Source organism: Notolabrus celidotus, chromosome 16 (assembly GCF_009762535.1).
Source record: "Notolabrus celidotus isolate fNotCel1 chromosome 16, fNotCel1.pri, whole genome shotgun sequence".
Lineage (NCBI taxonomy): Eukaryota > Metazoa > Chordata > Actinopteri > Labriformes > Labridae > Notolabrus > Notolabrus celidotus.
Window position 1 is genome coordinate 22816060 of NC_048287.1, and position 19548 is coordinate 22835607.

Sequence of the window (19548 nt, forward strand, 5' to 3'; positions counted from 1 at the left end):
GGATCAGATTTCAGAAAAGAGAAGGAAATTCATGAGCTGACTTCAAAGCAAAAGTAGTGAGTAACTAGAGCAGGAGTTCCCAAACTTTTCAGCCCGCGACCCCCAAAATGTAGGTGTCAAAGACTCATGACCCCCACTGTCCCTCAAAGGGATTTAATGTAGCATCATATATCTAGTCTGCAGAAAATTAGCCGACCTATATGACCATGTGTCTGTGATTCCTGTGCCTTTATGAATTAACCTACTGCTACTGATGCTTTTGATAATTAACTGTTCACTAAACCTAAACTTAGGAGTCATCTGGCAACAAAGTAAGGCAGAAAACTCATTACATTTCTATTTTCAAGGTTTTATTTCAAGGTTAGCTACTTTTTTTGTCGATATGTTTTACTATAATGGGTAAAATTAACTATTTTTAGATTATCAAAACAAAAAAAACATTCTGAAACACATCTCACGACCCCCAATTTGTGTTTCGCGACTCCCCAAGGGGTCCCGACCAGGGGCGTTGCTAGGCATAAGCTCTACCGGGGCGCAGGCCCCCTACTATATCCCCTTCCTCACAGACACACACACACACGCACACACGCACAAACACACACACACACACACACACACACACACACACACACACACACACACACACACACACACACACACATTTTATGTGTATGTGTATAACTTGTGAGTAGTATCATATATAAAATTGTATTGTATTGGAAACGCTAATAACAATGTGAAGTGCACACTGCATTTAATAAAGTGACATAACCAGGAAAAGGCCAAAATGAATGCTGTTAGGTGTGGCTCACTTTCAAACATTAAAGAAAGAGAAGCTGCAATGTGCACAAACTAATGTACCCGCTTTCATTTTTTAAAACAGGCTGAAACTTCAAACTGTGTCTGAGATGTAATCAGAACATGAGACATTTAATGATCTATAAATCTATAATATTCCATCATTCCAATAAAACAGATCCACACTTTGGGAACCCCTGAACTAGAGCATTGATAGAAATGTAGTGGAGTAAAAGTAATAAGTATCCCCCAAAAGTAATACTCAAGTTAAGTACAGATACTCAAAAAATGTACTCAAGTAAATGTACTCTGTTACTATCCTCCACTGCTCACAGGAGAAAGAACCAGGGTTCCCACGCGTCCTGGAAAAACTGGAAAACCTGGAAAATTGACCAGTTTTCCAGTACTGGAAAACACCTGGAAAATGGGAGAAAGGGTTAAATGTCCTGGAAAATCACAGATTGTCCTGGAAAATTATTCCAACATGACTGTGTGAGACCTGACAAGGTTAAAATAACACAACCCCATTCAACATTTGTGGCCATTTTTGTCATTCAGATCTATTTAGGTCAATTTATGCACTGATCCTCTGATTATTATTATTATTATTATTATTATTATTATTATTATTATTATTATTATTATTATTATTATTAATTTATTTATTTCAGTAAGGCAGCTTACAGAGTCCTTTGCTGGCTCTTTTGTTTTTTACTTAGCTAATTTTATATTTTTTGACAAAAGAGAAAGCTGAGATGAGAGTTGCCTATCATTGTTGCTTGGTTGCACTAATAAAGTGCTGTACATCTGTGGTTGCATTATTCTATAATCAATTTGCCATACTTTTTAAGCATGTAAGAGATGATTTCATCGATAGCCATAGACTGCATGTCTTCAATGTAGACTTCCACTGAGAGGAACATATTAGACTATTTAAATTAGGAACTAAATTAGGAACTACATTTAGACTGTCATACCAGCTTGATCATCATTGAAAATGTCCTGGAAAATGATCTCTGGAAAAGAGTGGGAACCCTGAAGAACAATACACAGGAGAAGTCTTATGGTGTTTCGGAGCAGGAGGCGTCCTGTGCATGAGAAGGTCCTTTTCCCATGATGCACCTGTGGTTGCTTTCTATCTCGCGCCTTTGCCTCTGCGCAGTCCCATCTTGCCTCTCTTATCGCTGCTGTCACCCTCTGCCAGCGCGCCGTCCGTGTTGTTGTAGTAAATAATGGCGGCATCGGGAGGCGGATTATCACCTCCCGCTACCGTCGCGGGCTTGAGCACCCAAGCTCCGGCCAAGGCTCGGTTCCCGGGTCGGCCGTGCACGGCTCGAAGCAGGCTGCGGTCGGAAAAACGTACCAGACGCGGAAGGCTTGGCTTGGACGATGGGGAGCTGGCTGCCGGAGGGCCGAGGCCCGTCAACATCGGCCTCGCGTTGAGTGAGGATCCGTCCCTGCTGCGCCTGCTCGGGGTGGTGGAGAAGCGCAGCCGGCAAAGAGATGCGGGGTTCGACTCCAGCGACAGTGAGGAGGTAAATACGCTTAGCATGTCAGCTACACGGATTACATTACACCGTATGTGATATTACAGCAGTTTATTGAACATTAAAAAGACATTTCTCTGGTTCTCTTTAAAAGTATTCAAGCTAATGGAGAGCTAGTTAAGCGGCAGGCACTGTAGCTTGCTGTGTGCCTGCAGGGTGTGTGTAAGATTGTTTGGTGGGTGAACATTTCCAGTCTGATGCCTTTGCAGTTATTAATAGTTTACAGATCGGATTTGAATTGAATTTCCTGTAGAAGCAGCCATACATCCACCGAGATCAGTGTCTGTTCAGTCGGGTTTGTTTGCAGCAGAAGAAGATCATTAGGCGGAAACTTTGGCGGTGTTATCACAATCGTGTCTGGGGTGTTTATGATGGAAACCGGGACACGTCTTTGTTTATTAATCCCCAACACGGCGGGTTTTGTTGAGTTGAATCTCCCATACGATGCTGCTGCTTCACTTCAGGTTCACTCACTCCACGTTGGAGCCGTCAGCTGACTGCTCGGTGTTTTGAACGTCAGTTTATAGCGTGAGATGCAACAGGAAGAGAAACACTTTACCTTTACGCACAGGTGAATATTGGACTATCAACCAATACATCTCTCTTGACTTATTTAGAAAACAACATTAGAGTTTTCTGTGTTGACCCCCCCCCAAAAAAGCATCTTCCATTGTCATGCTGATTTATATTTTTTAACATCAGGTCTCTGTTAGTATGGTGGCCCTGAAGGACAAAACAAATTAACAAAAGATGAAACACTTTTACAAAGTTGGAGATAAATTAACATTTTGGAAAACATTTTTACATTTTATTTAAAACAAAATTACATCAGCAAAACATTTTTACCAAGGCCAAAACAAATTTACATTTAAGAAGAAGAAGAAGAACGTACTTTATTAATCCCCAGGGGGAAATTCAATTTTTTCACTCGTGTTTTTTTTTGGTCATGCTACACGCACAGTTTTTGGTATATACATACAATGCACACACATGCAAAGGACATGCACTTAGGAAGATGTCAGAGTGAGGATGCTGCCATCAACCAGCGCACCCCAAGCAGTTGGGGGTTCGGTGCCTTGCTCAAGGGCACGTCGGCAGTGCCCAGGCAAGTGAACCAGCACCCCTCCAGCCACCAGTCCCTTCGGTTCTCATGTCAAGTCCCTATGGACTGAGCTACTGCCGCCCCCAAGGAAACAAATGTACAAAAGATGAAACACTTTTACAAAGTTGGAGACAATTTTACAAACGACGGAACACTTTTACCGTTAAGTCTGACTCCATTTAGCCTGACTCCGTTTAGTCTGAGGCGATGTGGTGTGAGGCCTTTTCATCTGAATTCTGACACATGATGAAGGTTTTGCGGAGATATGACAGAGCTTATCTGGAGACATGATGCTTATTCATCTGAGGTCTGACACCTCTCTCTGAGGCCTGAGGGTGTCCTAATATGTAAACCATGTCCATCTCCGTTTGGTTTCTCTCCATCAAAACAAACTAAATGACCCCTCACTCGATCACTTCTGGATCACTTCTGGTAATTGGTACATTCCTTTTCAGTAAAAATGAAATGTTAATTTGGTTCAGAAATGGTAAAAGTGTTCTGTTGTTTGTAAAATTGTCTCCAGCTTTGTTAAAGTGTTTCATCTTTTGTAAATATCCAGTATCAGCAATTGCTATCAATATACGTTGGGCTGTTATGAATTCAGTTCATTGTCAGTTCACAAGCTTTACCTTTACGTACAGGTCAATATTGGACTATCAACCAATATATCTCTCTTGACTTATTTAGAAAACAACATTAGGAGTTTTCTGTGTTCACACCAAAAAAAAAAGCATCTTCCATTGTCATGCAGATTTATTTTTTTAACATCAGGTCTCTGTTAGTACGGTGGCCCTGAAGGACAAAACAAATTTACAAAAGATGAAACACTTTTACAAAGTTGGAGACAAATTTACATTTTGGAAATCAGCAAAACACTTTTACCAAGGCCAAAACAAATTTTTGTTTTAGAAAACAAATTTACAAAATCAAAAAAACACTTTTACAAGCAGAGAGACAATTTTACAAATGACGGAACACTTTTACCATTCCTGAAACAAATTTACATTCATTTTTAACAGAAAGGGAATGTACTACACACCGGAAGTGATCCGGTACCAAACGGAGTACCAGTACCAAACATAGCTCCGTTTGGTTTCTCTCCATCCAAACAAACAAACTAAAAGACCCCTCACTTGATCACTCCCCGATCACTTCAGGTGTTTGGCACATTCCCTTTCCATTAAAAATAAATGTAAATTTGTTACAGAAATGGTAAAAGTGTTCCGCCGTTTATAAAATCGTCTCACCGCAAGTGATGTTTTTTTGTAAAGTCTTAAATGTAAATTTTTCTCCAACTTTGTAAAAGTGTTTCATCTTTTGTAAATTAGTTTTGTCCTTCAGGGCCACCGTACTGTTAGTAAGTTGTCTTGCTTTCTGAAGTAGGAGAGTATAATCATGTTTTTGCTTTGTAGTATGATCAACATCCTTGAAACAAAATCTGGTGTGTGAGAGCACTCAGAGGCAACGTAGCTTTGATATTTTCCTTGAACTGTCAAACAAAATCCTGTAAATGAAGCCAGTGAAAGTTGTGCATGTAATAGAGACACTCCTACATGTTAAATGTCATTTTTTGTTATATTGTATCAATTAATAAAAGCAGTGAATGTTTTTTTATTAACATTCTCAGTGGTAATGGTTTGGTGTGAACCCTTGATGCTTTGTTAAAGATTTTAGCAAGCATATAAGTAGTGTACCCTTACAAATGTCAATGGAACAGTTAGTCATGTAGATTGAAATATATGATCCTAATTGGAGTATCATGAGACGTGTCATTTTAACAGAATAATACACACAGGTCTATATATGCTCAGCTCGAAGCTGAAGACTAATCTTAAAAGTAGAGAGGGTGTCTGCCTCCCGGACTCTGACTGGTAGATGGTTTCAAAGGAGAGGTGCCTGATAGCTGCAGGCTCGGCCTCCCATACTACTTTTAGAGACTTTAGGTACGACGAGCAGGCGTGCATGTTAGGAGCGTAGTGTTCTCGAGGGGTAATAGAGCACCATGAGCCCCTAAGATACAAACGTGTCTGACCATTAAGAGCTTTGAAGGTCAGAAGAAGGATTTTAGATTCTATTGTAGATTTTATGGGGAAACTGCACAGACATTCAGTTTGGTTAACTTAGGTCCTATTGTTCACTGACATTGTAAAGTGATTAAGTCTTCAAGTTCATATTTTCTGTGCACATCTATTGAAGCGAGAGTCATAATGAACAGGTGTGACCTGATCAGCTGATATTTGTTTTTGACTAGAGGATAGAGCGGTATGCTTTTTGTTTGTTTGTTTACAAAAACCACTAATTAACTAAAATATGTCTCCAGCTGATTCCACTGAACTCAGTCCAGGTATCATTGTTGTAAAACTCACATACATTCTAAATTCATACTCAGAATGGTGTAATAACCTTGTTTTTGTTTTTTTATTTTTTTTAAATATTGTTGTGCTTTTTGCCTTTTATTTTATTGGACAGCTGAAGAGAGATAGAAAATGTTGGAAGTAGAGAGCAGGGGAAGACATGCAGGTAATGGTCGCGGCCGGGAATCGAGCCGGCGACCCCTGCAACGAGGACTGTTGCCTCTGTATGTGGGGCGCTTAGACCGCTAGGCCACCAGCGACCTTTAATAGCCTTGTTTAACTTTAATATTCAGCCACAAAAATAATTCATAAATCCTCCCAGTGCTGTGTTATGATGAAGCGGCAACCTCCGGTCTAAAAATAGTCCAATGCGCAAGTGATAAAAACTGCAGTTCATCAAGGATCCGCTTGAGGCTGGCTCCGGAAGTATCGGAAACCACATACACACCAACTCAGAAAATAAGTTTTTTACAGCAGAATTTAAACATGTTTACAGCCTGGTAGAAAAGATGAGTGTAGTCTGGATAGCTCATTTCTCAATCGGCACACACTGCAGGGGGGTGATATTGACAGGTGGGACACAGTAGGTGTTGGCTCGGAGGCTCAAAGCTCGCCTTTTTTACACAATCGCTCGACAGCAGCAATATGGCTGCCGCCACCGATTGGCCTCAAAACAGCGCTTCAGAAACAGATGGGTGACGTCACGGATACTACGTCCATATATTTTATACAGTCTATGGTCATGATTCATAACATAAGCTTGAACAGGGATGGAGATGGGCTGGATGTCTCCTTTCTTTTAAAGTCCTGAGTTTGTTGTTGCAGTGCATCATTATTTCCCGTTCAGTTTAAAAAAAAAAAAGGCTTAATCGGCTCCAATCCGATATTTGAGATTGGGATCAGGACATCCCTTATAGTAAGACGTAATCATATATGACCAGTAAGTAAGTGAGGACTTGAATGCAGCACTGTACAGAAGTCAGTGTGTTAGATATCCTTCACTTCCAAGGTGGTCTTCTTTAAACCATGCCAGGCAGGATGATGATGATAATGGTATAATGCTAAATCGGATCTTATCATTATATTTAATCTTCCGAGCAGGGGCTTTAGTGTCTGACATCAGTCTGAATTCACTGATGCAATCCCTTTAGAGTGGACTGTAACAGAATCACATGGCCCAGGCTTAGCTGGCCCGAGTACCCACACGTCACTCAGTGCTTCTTACACTCGTGCAGCCCTTTGAATGGACATCATTAGAGGAGTTTCATCACTGACGAATATATGGAGTCGTTATTTTGCACATGAGGATAGATGTGAGTAATTGTAGATGAAGTGTGCTCTTGTTCTGCTTCAGAGGGACATTTTTGCAGCTGCAGTAGAAAGGTTTCAGAATGACAGGATGTTGAAGGCAGAGTTTTGTAGCAGTGGAGCACGATTGTTGATTTCCATTCCCTCTTTTAAGGTATAACAAGCAGAGAATACAAATTTCAAATTTGGATTAGTGTTCCTCAAATGATCTAAAGAGAAAATAATGCGGATGTCATATCTGTCTTCTGTGATGAGCAGGGAGAAGAGGAGCAGGGACACACGTCCTGCTGAGTTAGTTTTTTATTGTTGACTTATATTGCAACCAAGATCTGCTTTATTTGTTGCCTCAGCAGCATACTGATGCAACACTGGAGTAAGAGGAGTGAGCAGCACTGATGCTGGAGCAGTTACTGGCTGCAGGGGTAGTACCCGATTATCAAACGATGAAGGCTGAAATGTGTGAGAAATGACCGAGAATGAAGTTCACATTTAAGTTTCACATTCTCTGTAGAGGCTCAAATTATATAATAAAGCCTTAATCTTTCAATATATTTTATATGGAATGTGATTTTTATTTAAATTTCTGTTAAATGTACAAATTAGTTGTCAGTGTTAGCAAGTTCATTGAGGTCTGAAATGACGTTATTTTATTTATTTATTTAAAGTTATATTTTTGGGCATTTTGGCCTTTAAGCAGTCCCTCCAGGATTTCACAGGTTTTTTTGTGATTATTGCGGCCCAAAAAGCCTGATTTTGCGACAGATTTTGGAAAAAAATGGCGGCAACAACGTCAAATCTCAAATATTAAACTGACGTCCCCCGGTTGTCTTTGTCACTAATGCACAAAGGGAGTAAAAATCATCAATGAAGATGAGACGAATGTATGGAGGCAGGGAGAGCTGGTTCATAAAGCACACCTGCTGCAGGTAGAGACCAAGCTAACACCGTGCCCCTCAGATAATAACTCTAGTATCTATAAATAATAACGTTGTCATGGTCACTTGTCCTGCCTGCTGTTCCCTCTTTCCTCCCGTTCTCCGTGCGTGTTTTGCTGTTGAAAAGTGCCGATCAAGTGAGGACTTACGTTTATGTTCCAAGAAGGTGAAATTGATGACAAAACCGATGACGTACAAGGGCTGAGGTTAGGGTAATTGGTCAAATATGCGGGAAAGTTGCAGTTATTGTATAAAATTGCAAGGCCTCGAAAAAATCGCGCTGATTGGTTGAATTTGCGTTGATAGTTGCGGTCGTGAAATCGCAACTTCCTGGAGGGACTGATTAAGGGAAAGGACAGCTGAAGAGAGACAGGAAATGAAGGGAGAAGAGAGTAGGGGAAGACATGCAGCTAATGGTTGAGGCCGGGAGTCAAACCTGCAACCTCTACGACGAGGACTGTAGCCGCTGTTTATGGGGCTCACGCTTAAGGCGGGTCCACACTATGAGGCTGATTTTTGTCCCGATTTCCCCCCTACCATCAAACCCAGCAAAGGCCTGATTGTCTGATATTTACAAAGGACATCGTGTCTGATGTTCCTGTGGTGTGGGGTGTGTTAAGAGTGATTTTGTCTGGTCCGAGCTGCTCGAAGGCCTCAGAAGGAGAGATCGTAAATAATGAACATGTTTAACATTTGCAACTAGAAATCCTGTAGTGTGTGGGATGCTCTGAGAGGAGCTGAGCACGCACTGTGTGTAATGTCACGTGTACCGGAGCAAAAGCCAATGAAGACGCGAGCTGACTCAGCTGACTGACAGAAGAGGAAGTAAAGACAAACCAAAACATGGCGCCGGCGAAAACTCACCGCTGTAATGAAGACAACTCGCGCTGTAATGCATACAGCCCACATTCCTGTCTCCATGACCTTTTCCATAATCGTTTCTCTTTATTGTGTGTTTTCGGAAAGTAAGAGGCCGAAAACAATCATTATTACTTCTTCCTGTTCGTCCACCATGTTTGTTTACAACGAAATCACGTTATACTACACAAGATTTGGAATATTGAGCGTGAAGAACCTCATACTCTCTGCTGAAGAATTGGTTAGTGTGTGGTGTTCTCCGTAGTGCACACCACACACTATAACACCAGCTTTGAATATGTACCTTTTACTTTAAGAAAAACCTCTCAGACAGCTCAGCTGGCAAGTCAAAAGTAATAAACATTTTGTTAATTAATGTATTAATTCACATATCTGTTCTGTTTTGTTTCCAGGAGGAGGATTTCACTGGATTTGGGACCTCAACAGCTTGTTCACAGAAATCTTCAAGCACTATTCCGAAGTTGTTGTCCCTGGGATCTCCAGATTCTTCTCCTGGAGCAAAACCTATTATTGGAAAAATTATGCCCAGGCCCCCAAAAGAAGCCCTGGTTGGAAGAATTCTACCCAGGGTTGCTAAAGATGGCCAGGGAGTCAAAGAAAGCCTGGTAAAAGACAAAGAAATACCAAAGGTGATTATTAAACTACGAGGCAAACAGGGAGCTCCACCTGCAAAAGAGCAGGCCTCATGTAGACGGAGCAGTACAGAGTCCGCCGACTTTATCAAGAAAGCAGGAAAATCAGCGGATTCCAGCAGCATGGAAAACCAAACAGCTACTACCTCAGCAGACAAGCTGAGAAGTGCTCAGACAGCAGTCATTGGTGCAGAAAAGGCTTCCAAGGTCAGAGAACGAGGCGAGGTGTCAGAGGACTCCGACACAGACCACTCACAGCCACAGAGACATGTGAAACGCATCAGGGGCTTTCCAATGGGGCACGCGAGACGAGCATCTCAGGCAGTTGCTTTGTCCTTTCACAGACGGCAGAGGAAGAGGACAGCCAAGGCGATGGGTGCTTCGCCTGAGGCCGGAGCGGAGGCTGGTCCACAAAGTGGAGAGGAGGCAGCGATGCCCCTTGAGTGCAATGCTGCAGACTCCCCAACTAAAAGAAATCAAAAAAGACCACGTCGATCTAAGTTTGGGCACAAACGAAAGCCAGCGAAAGATGTTCCACTCATTACACGTCCAAAAATTGCACGTGCTCGCATAAGGCATGTTTACTACACCTATGTTACAGAGCCAGCTCCAGGCACACAGACCGCTGAGGGGCAGCTACAAAGTCCGAGTACTGATCTATCACAGGGTGAGACGAGCGTGTGTTCTGAACAAAACCAGCAGAACTCGACCAACTCCTCCACCACTGTAACAAGTGGACGGTCTACCCGGGTTATCAAAGTACCAAAGAGGTTCTTGGATGAAGAAATTGTCCCGTTTCGAAAGCGTTTTCCGTCAGCAAATCTCAAACGCCAACAAAAGGAGGATGAAAAACCCAGTCTGTTGTGTCCGGAGTTTAGCAGCGAGGAGCTGTCGGACAGTGACACTGATTCTGACATAGAGAGTCCATCCCCTGTTACAAAGTTCCCATCAAAGCCCGGTTCAGGCCTGAGCCACTTGGAGATCTACAAGAACCTCAAGAAGCTAACTCTGAAACTGGCTGAGAAAAAGAAAGGCCAGTCTGTTCCTCAGGTGGATAGCACACTTCCTGGTGACGGTTTAACTACTAAAGTCAGGAAGAGGCGAAGGTCAAAGGTCACGATGGAGGAGATGGACTCTCCTGGTGTTGTGAGGAGACTGGCCATTGTGGTGAACACAGACATGGAAGCACAGTCACGTGTGGCATTGGGAGATAAAGGCAACAACAATGGTGAGAATCTTCTTTCATAGCTTCTCTCCTGGATTAAAGAATGTTTCTTTGATTGGATTGCAAGATTGAGTTCAGGTTAAACTCAGCTGAAATGGGGATTTTTGTGACAGCAGAGACTTTAGTCTGACTAGGCGGATCAGCTCGTCTTTAAAGGTGACATATCATGCAAAATCGGCTTTTTAATGGCTCTCTACCTGAAATATGTGTCCCTGGCATGTCTACAAACCCTCGAAAACGAAAAAAATCCATTGTGCCCCTGTTCTGATTTCTCCACCTTTCTGTAAATGTGTGTGAAACGAGCCGTTTCAGTTTTCCGTGTTTTTCATACGTCATAACGCCATCCAGTCTGTAACGGAAGTCAGAGCTTGTTCAGCCCATAGACTGCATAAAATACAACTCAACCCCTTCTCCGTTTTTCATTCCCTGCACACGTGTGCTAACAAGGAGCTTAGGAGGGAGGCATGCTAGTTGTAGGCTGTCTTAATAAACACAAAGGTCGGTTTTACTCCCCACGTCTGCAGATTTGAAGATCTAGTGGATGATTTTTATTTATCATGGAAAAGTGCTAGCGCTAGTTAGCATAGCCACATAGGTACATGTTCGTAGCTGTGTACCAAGACACACGTCGACATGCTGACAAATAAAACAACAAGAAACACTAAATCTGTGACCAATCGTTCAGAAAGGTCCGGCTGCAGGCGCCTCTCCGTCAGGATCAGATTCTGGATCAGATTTAGAGGGTTGAAGTAATGCAGGTCTGTGAGCAACCGTGTATATTCAGCCAACATGTAAACATTAGATCAATGTGCTGGAGAGCCGAGGCCACATCCACTTCCTGAGGGGGCGTGGTCATGGAACTCATTCTCATTTAAAGGCACAGACACAGAAAACAGCCTGATCTGAGCAGGGCTGAAAAAGAGGGGTTTACAGGCATGCCAAAATCTGATTTCAAAGTGTTTCTTTGAGCATAAACTTCAAAGACATGTTTTGGGGACCTCTTAGACCAATATATTTTGATGAAAAAGAGCGTGATATGTCACCTTTAAACCTGATAACACCGTAACATTTTTAAAAAGATCTCACAGGTTACAGATAGATCATTAAAGTAAAATAGATTTGTTTTCGTTTTGTCGGACATCATCTCACCAGAGTTTCTTTGTTCTTGCTTCTAAGGTGTAGATAAAGCAGGAAGCACACCTGGGGACAGTTATGAAGTGTCAGAAGTCAGTGGGCCAAGCCATCGGATTGGTCTCAGTGGAGCTAATAAGACGATGCTCCACCTGCTGAAGAAAGCAAAAGTCCAGCTCATTAAGATTGATCAGCAGAAGCAGCTCAAGTTGTCACAGGTAAGAAGTTACAGAACTTGAAGGAAAGTATTCGCAAACTGCAAAAAGATGAACTACATTAACATTCAGTGGGACTTAAATAACTGCTTCCATAAATGTGGAAGTTATTGTTATCTTTAGTCGTTGTTATTAAGAAATGTTTCGTAAGATCTCTGACTTTTCCTTTCTACCTGGACCAACAGCTGGGCTCAGGAGAGACGCGAGTGCCAGTGAGTGGAAGAAGGAGGAGGAGACGAGTTGGCTTTACTCAGACAAATATTAGTTCTCAGGTAATACCGTTATCTTGACAATTTTGTCTTATTTTTTGGAGGATCCCGTGAAATATTGTGCTTATGTTTGTGTGCTGTGCTTGTAAAAAAAATGAAAGTTTTATTTTTGGTGCAGCATCTTCTAAGCATAAAATAATTACTCAACAGTACTCAGAAGGGTTGCAAAGGGGTTGCAAATTTCTGGTAAATTTCCAGAAAGTTTCTGGTAAAATTCCATGGGAAGTTAAGCTGAGGAATTTCTGAAATATTCCAAATTGGGAACTTTCCATGGGAATTATGGAAAATAATGGGAGTTAACTGGGAATTGAGGGTAATTTAATGGTAGGGTGTCATATCCAAGCATAAATATGGTTTGTTATAAGCAGACATCCATCCAAAGTAATACAATTAAAAGAGATTTATTTGTAAGTAGAACTTTATCAAGTGTTAAATATTTTATTGAACAATCAATTCTTTCATTGAAGAACAAAAACATGAATGTTGAGTGAAATATTACTCATCCCCCGACCCAACCCATTCAAAAATTAACAAAAATGCAATCCCAACAAAATCCCATGGACTGGCTCTGGAAGTACCAGAAGTCACATACACATGAATGAGAAAAGCCGATCTTTACAGCAGAAATAAACATGTTTACAGCCTGGTACAAAAGACGAGTGTAGTCTGAATAGCTAATTTCTCGATGTCCTCTCACTGTGAGGGGGGTGATTTTTTTTCTAACGCAGCAATTTGGAAGATATTGAGATTACTAGTCTTCCAATGAGAGGCACAGCTGCCTGCAGGCACACTGTAGCTGTTGGCTAGGAGGCTCAAAGCCCGCCCCTTTACGTCACACTGGCTCGACAGCAGCAATATGGCTGCCGCTGCCGATTGGCTTCAAAACAGCGTTCAGAAACAGATGGGTGATGTCACGGATACTACGTCCATATTTTATACAGTCTATTGGAATAGCATAGATATTCAACTGTACTTGCATGAAATCTGGTTGTTTAGTCAGAATTATGCTAAAATATATTTTCCCCAACTTTATTTAAGTTCCCTATTAAGAGCCAACCTTCAATTTAATAAATTCCTGGTTTATTCCCGTTAATTCCAGTTAATTCCCATGGAAAGTTTCCAACTTTGAAAATTCCTGGAATTTTGCAACCCTAGTACTCAGTAACTGCACCTATTTCTTCTATTCTTGTCTTTATTTGAGAGGAAGATTTGAGGTTATTTTGAGGTTTTTGATTATGTCCATCAGTCGGTAGTTTGCATTGTTTATTTATAGATTTGTATTTTTGTATCTCACAGTACCCTTTTCTGTCTTTGTATGCAGGAGCAGCCAGTGGGCGGTCCCAGAATCAAACATGTTTGTCGGGCAGCAGCTGTGGCTTTGGGGCAGCCCCGCGCAATGGTGCCTGACGATATTCCCAGACTCAGTGCTCTGCCGCTTCACGAGAGAGAGGGCATCACCTTTTCTCCTGCTACAGAAGGTACAGTGTATCTCTGTGTGTTTATTTTAAGCAGAGTGCTGGATTTTTTCATTGTCTGTATCAAAGAAGAGACAGACCCACTGTGCACTATCATCGCACTGTGCATTTGTATAGGAGTTTAGCGTGCAAACAAGTAAACGGTTAATGTACAATCTGCTGTGAGTCATTTAAAATGGTGAAATGCAAGTGAACTAAATTCAGTTTGCATAACTTGGAGAGTGGAATACCTTTGGACCAGCAGTGTAGTTAATACAGGAAAGAAGGCAGTACCCTCATGTGCCCTTTTCCCATAGCCTGGAAAAGACCAGAATGTTACAACTTGCTATCTTTGGAAAAGGAACAGGGGAGAAAGGATGGGATAAAGTCATTCTGCTATTCACCGCCAGCAGAGCTAGCAACAGAGATGAAACAGGCAAAAAGATGTCTGTGTAAATGATAGAGTGTGTGTGTGTGTGTGTGTGTGTGTGTGTGTGTGTGTGTGTGTGTGTGTGTGTGTGTGTGTGTGTGTGTGTGTGTGTGTGTGTTGTGTGTGTTGTGTGTGTGGTGTGTGTGTGTGTGTGTGTGGCTCGCACTGTTTGTTTTCATATCATGTCTGATACGATACTTTGAGACTGTGTGAAATCACATTCTTGGACCGCAGTATTTACCGCCCTGTTTGACTCGATGTTTAAGTATGAAGGTGGCGTAATGGTGGAACTTCCTTACAGCGCTGTCACAGCATCTTTCCGGCTGTAGTTTGTAAATTCATTAAAGAAAAAAAAATGGTGACAGCTCTCAAACAAAAGTTTATTGAGGGTCATTCCTCCTGGTAAAGATTGGAGGGGCGGGCAAGCAAGCAAAAAAAAACATAGATTCTGATATTAAAGTCTTAATTCTGATTATTATTTTTTTCTTCTTAGAACTAAAAAAAACACCATAAAACATTTTTTTCAGTTGCTCTGATCTACTTCTGTACTTTGGTACTCAAAATGTAAAATAAAAAAAGAATTGATTTGAGTTTTCTCACAGCTGCAGGAGGAAGGTAAATGCTATCTTGTCAGTCAGTCATCACACCACTCCTACAGTGTTCAGGAAGCACATCCAAACATATTGGGCAACTGATGATTTTATAAATAACTTGGTTTTAACAAAGTATCCCTTATTTCTATACATGTATTTAAGAATATTATGTTCGGGGTTAATATCAGCAAAGGCTGCAATAATTCTGTATTATTCAGTTGTTAGAAAATATAGTCAAGTCAAATTTGTTTACAAAGCTGACTGAAATGCTATACAATGCATAAAAGACACAATTTAAAAACCAATTATGAAGAAAAAGTGAGATAATAGAAACAACAAGGAAATACAAAACAGGGCGCTCATTCAAGACATAAGACTCAAATGCTAACGTATAAGAATAAAGCCTGGTTTTTACTTTTGCACCTAACGTCCGCATAGCCCTTATCCGACACAGAAGCCTACACGCATATCCTGACCTGCACCTTCTCCAAAATGTAACTAAACATTGAAACTACACAGACCTGAAGCCCTGTGATTGGTCAGCTAGACGGCATTGTATTTCCTGCATTTACAGCACTTCCAGAATCGCTGCACATCGGCCGTGCATTTAATCTCCTCTGACGTCTCCTCTCTGTTCTTCAATGAAATCATTGCTGGATGATGAACGGCAACATGTATTAGCTTAGATTAACATAATACCTTTGCAATTGCTGTGAATAAGCAAGCAGACAATGTGGCGGGTATCAAGTAATTATAAACCAGCCTTAAGTGAGTACGTGGCATTAAAATCCTCCCACTGGGGTCACTTTGAGAAAAGGAAAAACAAGGTGTAATGATAAATATTTCTAGGCTTTAATGTGAGCAAATCTTGTATTAGATTACATTTAAAGTGGAATCAAAGGGTGTTGAGATTAAAATTGCTGACTAGTAAAGTGGATTATACCAATACAGCTCATTAAGAAGTGTTCATGCTGCTCCTGTGTAGTTGGACGTACTGGAGTAGTCAGGATTACCACACCCATCATTCATTCACAGACTGACTGTAGAAACATAAAAGTCTTGATAACATAACCGTCTTCCAGGTAGGTTTGTTTTTTTAATCTCATTCATTTCTTTCCACTTCATTGGTCCAGGTTTCAATCCTTTGCTGCCAGTTGTTGTTTGGCAAAGCGACTCAGCTTGTTTATTACAATGTAAACATTCACCAGCTAAAATTCTCTTTAAAGCTGCCTCTGCAGCGGTAAACACACAGCTTCAAATGAAAAAAAGGATTTTGTGGCAAACACAATCTGCTGAGCAAAAGAACAATAAACAGAAAACTGCTCTTTTTTAGCTCAATGTAGTTGTAATTAAAATACTTGCCAGCCAAAATATCTTTTGTCACACACAGATTAGCCACCGCTGTTGGAAAGCTTTACCCAACACTGGTCGAGTGAGCATCACTCAGTGAGAGGTGAGGAAGTGCCGTTTGACAAATGAACACATTTAGTTTTTGTTAGGAGAACAAATGATCCTTTCACGAGACTATTCAAGCTACATAATTCATTGAAATTATGAGAACCACGACCTCTAAGTATTTTTTTTCTGTCTGAAGTTGCTTTGTGCCAGCTGGCATTAAAATACAACCACTGGGAGTTGCAAAGGCTCTCAAGGGATTTAACTTTAAAATCTTTTTCGAGTTGCTTTGTAATCCAAAAAAAAAAAAAAAAGTCAAGGAGGGGGATTTCCACAAGCAGTGCATTTGGCTGAGACTTCTGATGTGTTTGTGCAGCCACCTTACTTTTTTCTAGAGAGACTCTTTGGCTTTGTTCAGACTGGTTTCCTGTCCGGATTATCTTTGGAAGTCTTATATCAAAATGTCCAAACTAAATCTGAGCCCCATTTTGACTTGTTTTGACACCCCTGTTGTTTTCACCACTGATTGTTTTTCTGGTGCTATGAGGAGTTCTGAGATGAGGGGTCATGGATAGAGGTGGGAATCGAAAACTGGATCCGACTTAGTACCGGTTCCAATTGATCAATTCCTTTGGAATTTTACACCTCAAATGTTATCGATTCTTCTTAACGATTAATTTCCCAGCACGACAAAGCTTGGGGTTCGCGTCGGGCCAAAGTGGAGAAGGGTTCCATGTGAACATGTTTCGCGTCGGGGAGGCGACCCCCCACCTACTTCTGCTCTTTCGGAGTCTGGATGCTTTCCCTCAGGCTCGAGGGACCACGTCCAAACTCACGCGGCCGAAAATGAGGCACCGAGAGCTGGTCAAATACCTCGGCGATGACCCTGGAGTAAAAGACCTTTTCCCCTTCAAATTCAAAGTCTTTTCATCCTGGCTCGAGGGGCCACGTCCGGACTCACGTGGCTGATAATGAGGCACCGAGGTCGGGTAAAATACCTCGGCGATGACCCCCGGAGGAATGGCGTTTTTCCTCTCCAAATTCAAAGTATTTTCCTCCAGGCTCCAGGGGCCACGTCCAGACTCACGCTGCAAAAATGAGGCATTAGGAGAATCGATAAGGAATTGGATTCATAAGCAGAATCGACAATGGCATTGACATTGATAAAATCTTATCAATTCCCACCCCTAGTCATGGAGCTCTCATTCCTCCTTCTTAGACATGATGCCTACATTAACACAGACGTCCATGCAGCGAGGTTGGATGTCTGGATACAGAATCCTTGTTCAAGAGCAAATCTGTTTACCTGCAGTCTAAACAAAGCCTCAGAGTTCTTCATGCATTTTAGTAACACGTAGCTGTAGTAGTCAGGTTTGCTTGTTAGCAGAATCAAGTAAATTAGCCTGTGAGCACTTCCAATCACAGGAGCCCTCCTGCTGACTGACTAGTAAGTCCTGGCACTTTAACACGTCGGCCCCCACATCACTTGTACTGAATAAATGTTTCAACTTGTATGCATTTGTTGTTGCTTTCTACCCATCTTCTCTGTCTCTCACTTTCAGATGTGGCAGATGATGACGATGACATCACTGATCAGGTCAGGGCTCAGTGGGTTGTCTCTCAGGAAAGCATCCAGCGCAGGAGAATGAAGGGGAGGGGGAGGGGGCTCGGCCACAGGTACAAGAAAAGGAAGGTCCTGAGTCCGTTTTTACCCGGGGGAGTCCGCTCCCGGCGCTGTGGAATCTGCAAAGGCTGTTTGATAGTGAAGGACTGCGCCAAGTGTATGAACTGTCTGGACAAGCCCAAGTTCGGGGGGCCCAACACGAAGAGACAGTGCTGCATGTAAGTTAACTCAAGATGATTGGATTTGCAGAAGAAGGCTGGAAAAGAGAAACATTTTTTAAACTGTTTCTCATTGTATCGGCTCACGTCAAGTGTGGTATCATAGAGTCTGTACAAGAAAAGTCCTGATTTATTTACATCTTGGGCTGAAAAAACAAAAACACTTTTTTATGGTTGATTAATACACTTGAGGGTCTGTAGAGTGTCAGGAAATAGTGATAAAGACCATCATTGCTCTCATCCAACATTACATCCTCCATATTAATAAGAAACTTATGGCCCTTTTCCACACAGTTCCAGCCCTACTGGACTCGGCTCTACTCGACTCGGTTTGGATAACTTTTCCACCAGCCCGAGTACTGACTCACGGTGGGCGGGGTCGTCATAACACAGCTGCGCGAAACTGCGTTCACATCATTTTGAATGCGACACAAACACAACAATCACAAACAATGGAGGACATGGGGTGCATCTCAAAGTTTCGGTTAAATCCGAGCCGCTGCAGCGTCCAATCAGTGATTGATATTCGATAAGGGGGCGTGTCTGTCAGAGAAAAGACTTCCACAAAGTCAGCTCTTGTGCTTCCTCAGTTATCCCTCCTCCGATCAGTCTCCTCGCTCCCTCCTCTCTCCTCCAGCAGCGTTTAGAGCTTTGGGACGCAAGTTAAAATAGCACGTCAGTAACTATTTCCGGTTCGGCCGAGGAGCGAGGAGACTGCAGTTTAGAGCTTTGAGGTGCACCCATGGAGGCAATGGCGTATTTGCTGCTCGGTCTGTGGCTTTTTGTCTCAGGCCGAATGAGAGAGGAGAAACCACGATGAAACTCAACGTGCAGACATTGTACAGTACTGATGTCGTTTTTTTTTTAAAAATGGCGGGTTTGATTCCTGTGTTGGGCGTCGCGCTCATGACTCTTCGGTGACATCATTCTCTGACCAATCAGAGACTGGCAGTCTGTCGACGTCACCTTTTAGTATCGGCCCAGCTCGCTTGGAACCAGAGCAGAGCAGGTACGAAAAACTGGTATCTGACACGAGGTACCGCGCCCGTGGAAACACAACACAAACCGAGTAGAGTCAGGCTAAGACAGGCCGGTGGAAAAGGGCCATTAGAGTGCAATCAGAGGGGAGTAAAAGAACTATACAACAAAACAACACAACACTCAATCACTTCAGCTCTCCCTAACATTTACACGAGGGGCCCTAAAACACTTTGTGGTTAAGCATTTTAGCAAATGAACCCTGGAAACACTTTTCATTACTTTCCAGTAAAACAAATGGCATGATGGAAATGATTCTCACAGTCAAACACGTCCATTGATGACTTCTCATACTCTTGAGGACGAACACTCACATTTGACTTTGTTCTTCCCTCAGATACAAGAAGTGTGACCGGATCGAGAAAGCAAAGACGCAGCGCTTCCCCAAGTCACTGAAGAGT

General features: G+C 42.1%; 1 protein-coding gene across 4 annotated transcripts in view; it reads left to right on the top strand.

Moving 5' to 3' along the window:
- Positions 1-1960: 1960 nt before the first annotated feature.
- Positions 1961-19548, top strand: part of kmt2ba (lysine (K)-specific methyltransferase 2Ba) — a 42329-nt gene continuing 24741 nt past the window's right edge. The window contains exons 1-8 of one of the 4 annotated variants that reach the window (XM_034704439.1): positions 1975-2333; positions 9316-10783; positions 11957-12129; positions 12312-12398; positions 13717-13873; positions 16263-16325; positions 17830-18109; positions 19485-19546. In XM_034704439.1, the coding sequence (XP_034560330.1) occupies positions 17913-18109; positions 19485-19546 (259 nt within the window). In that variant the 5' untranslated portion in view covers positions 1975-2333; positions 9316-10783; positions 11957-12129; ... (2 more) ...; positions 16263-16325; positions 17830-17912. Of the gene's footprint in view, positions 2334-9315; positions 10784-11956; positions 12130-12311; positions 12399-13716; positions 13874-16262; positions 16326-17829; positions 18110-19484; positions 19547-19548 lie in introns of all 4 variants that reach the window. The other 3 variants (XM_034704438.1, XM_034704436.1, XM_034704437.1) reach the window with 3 other exon arrangements.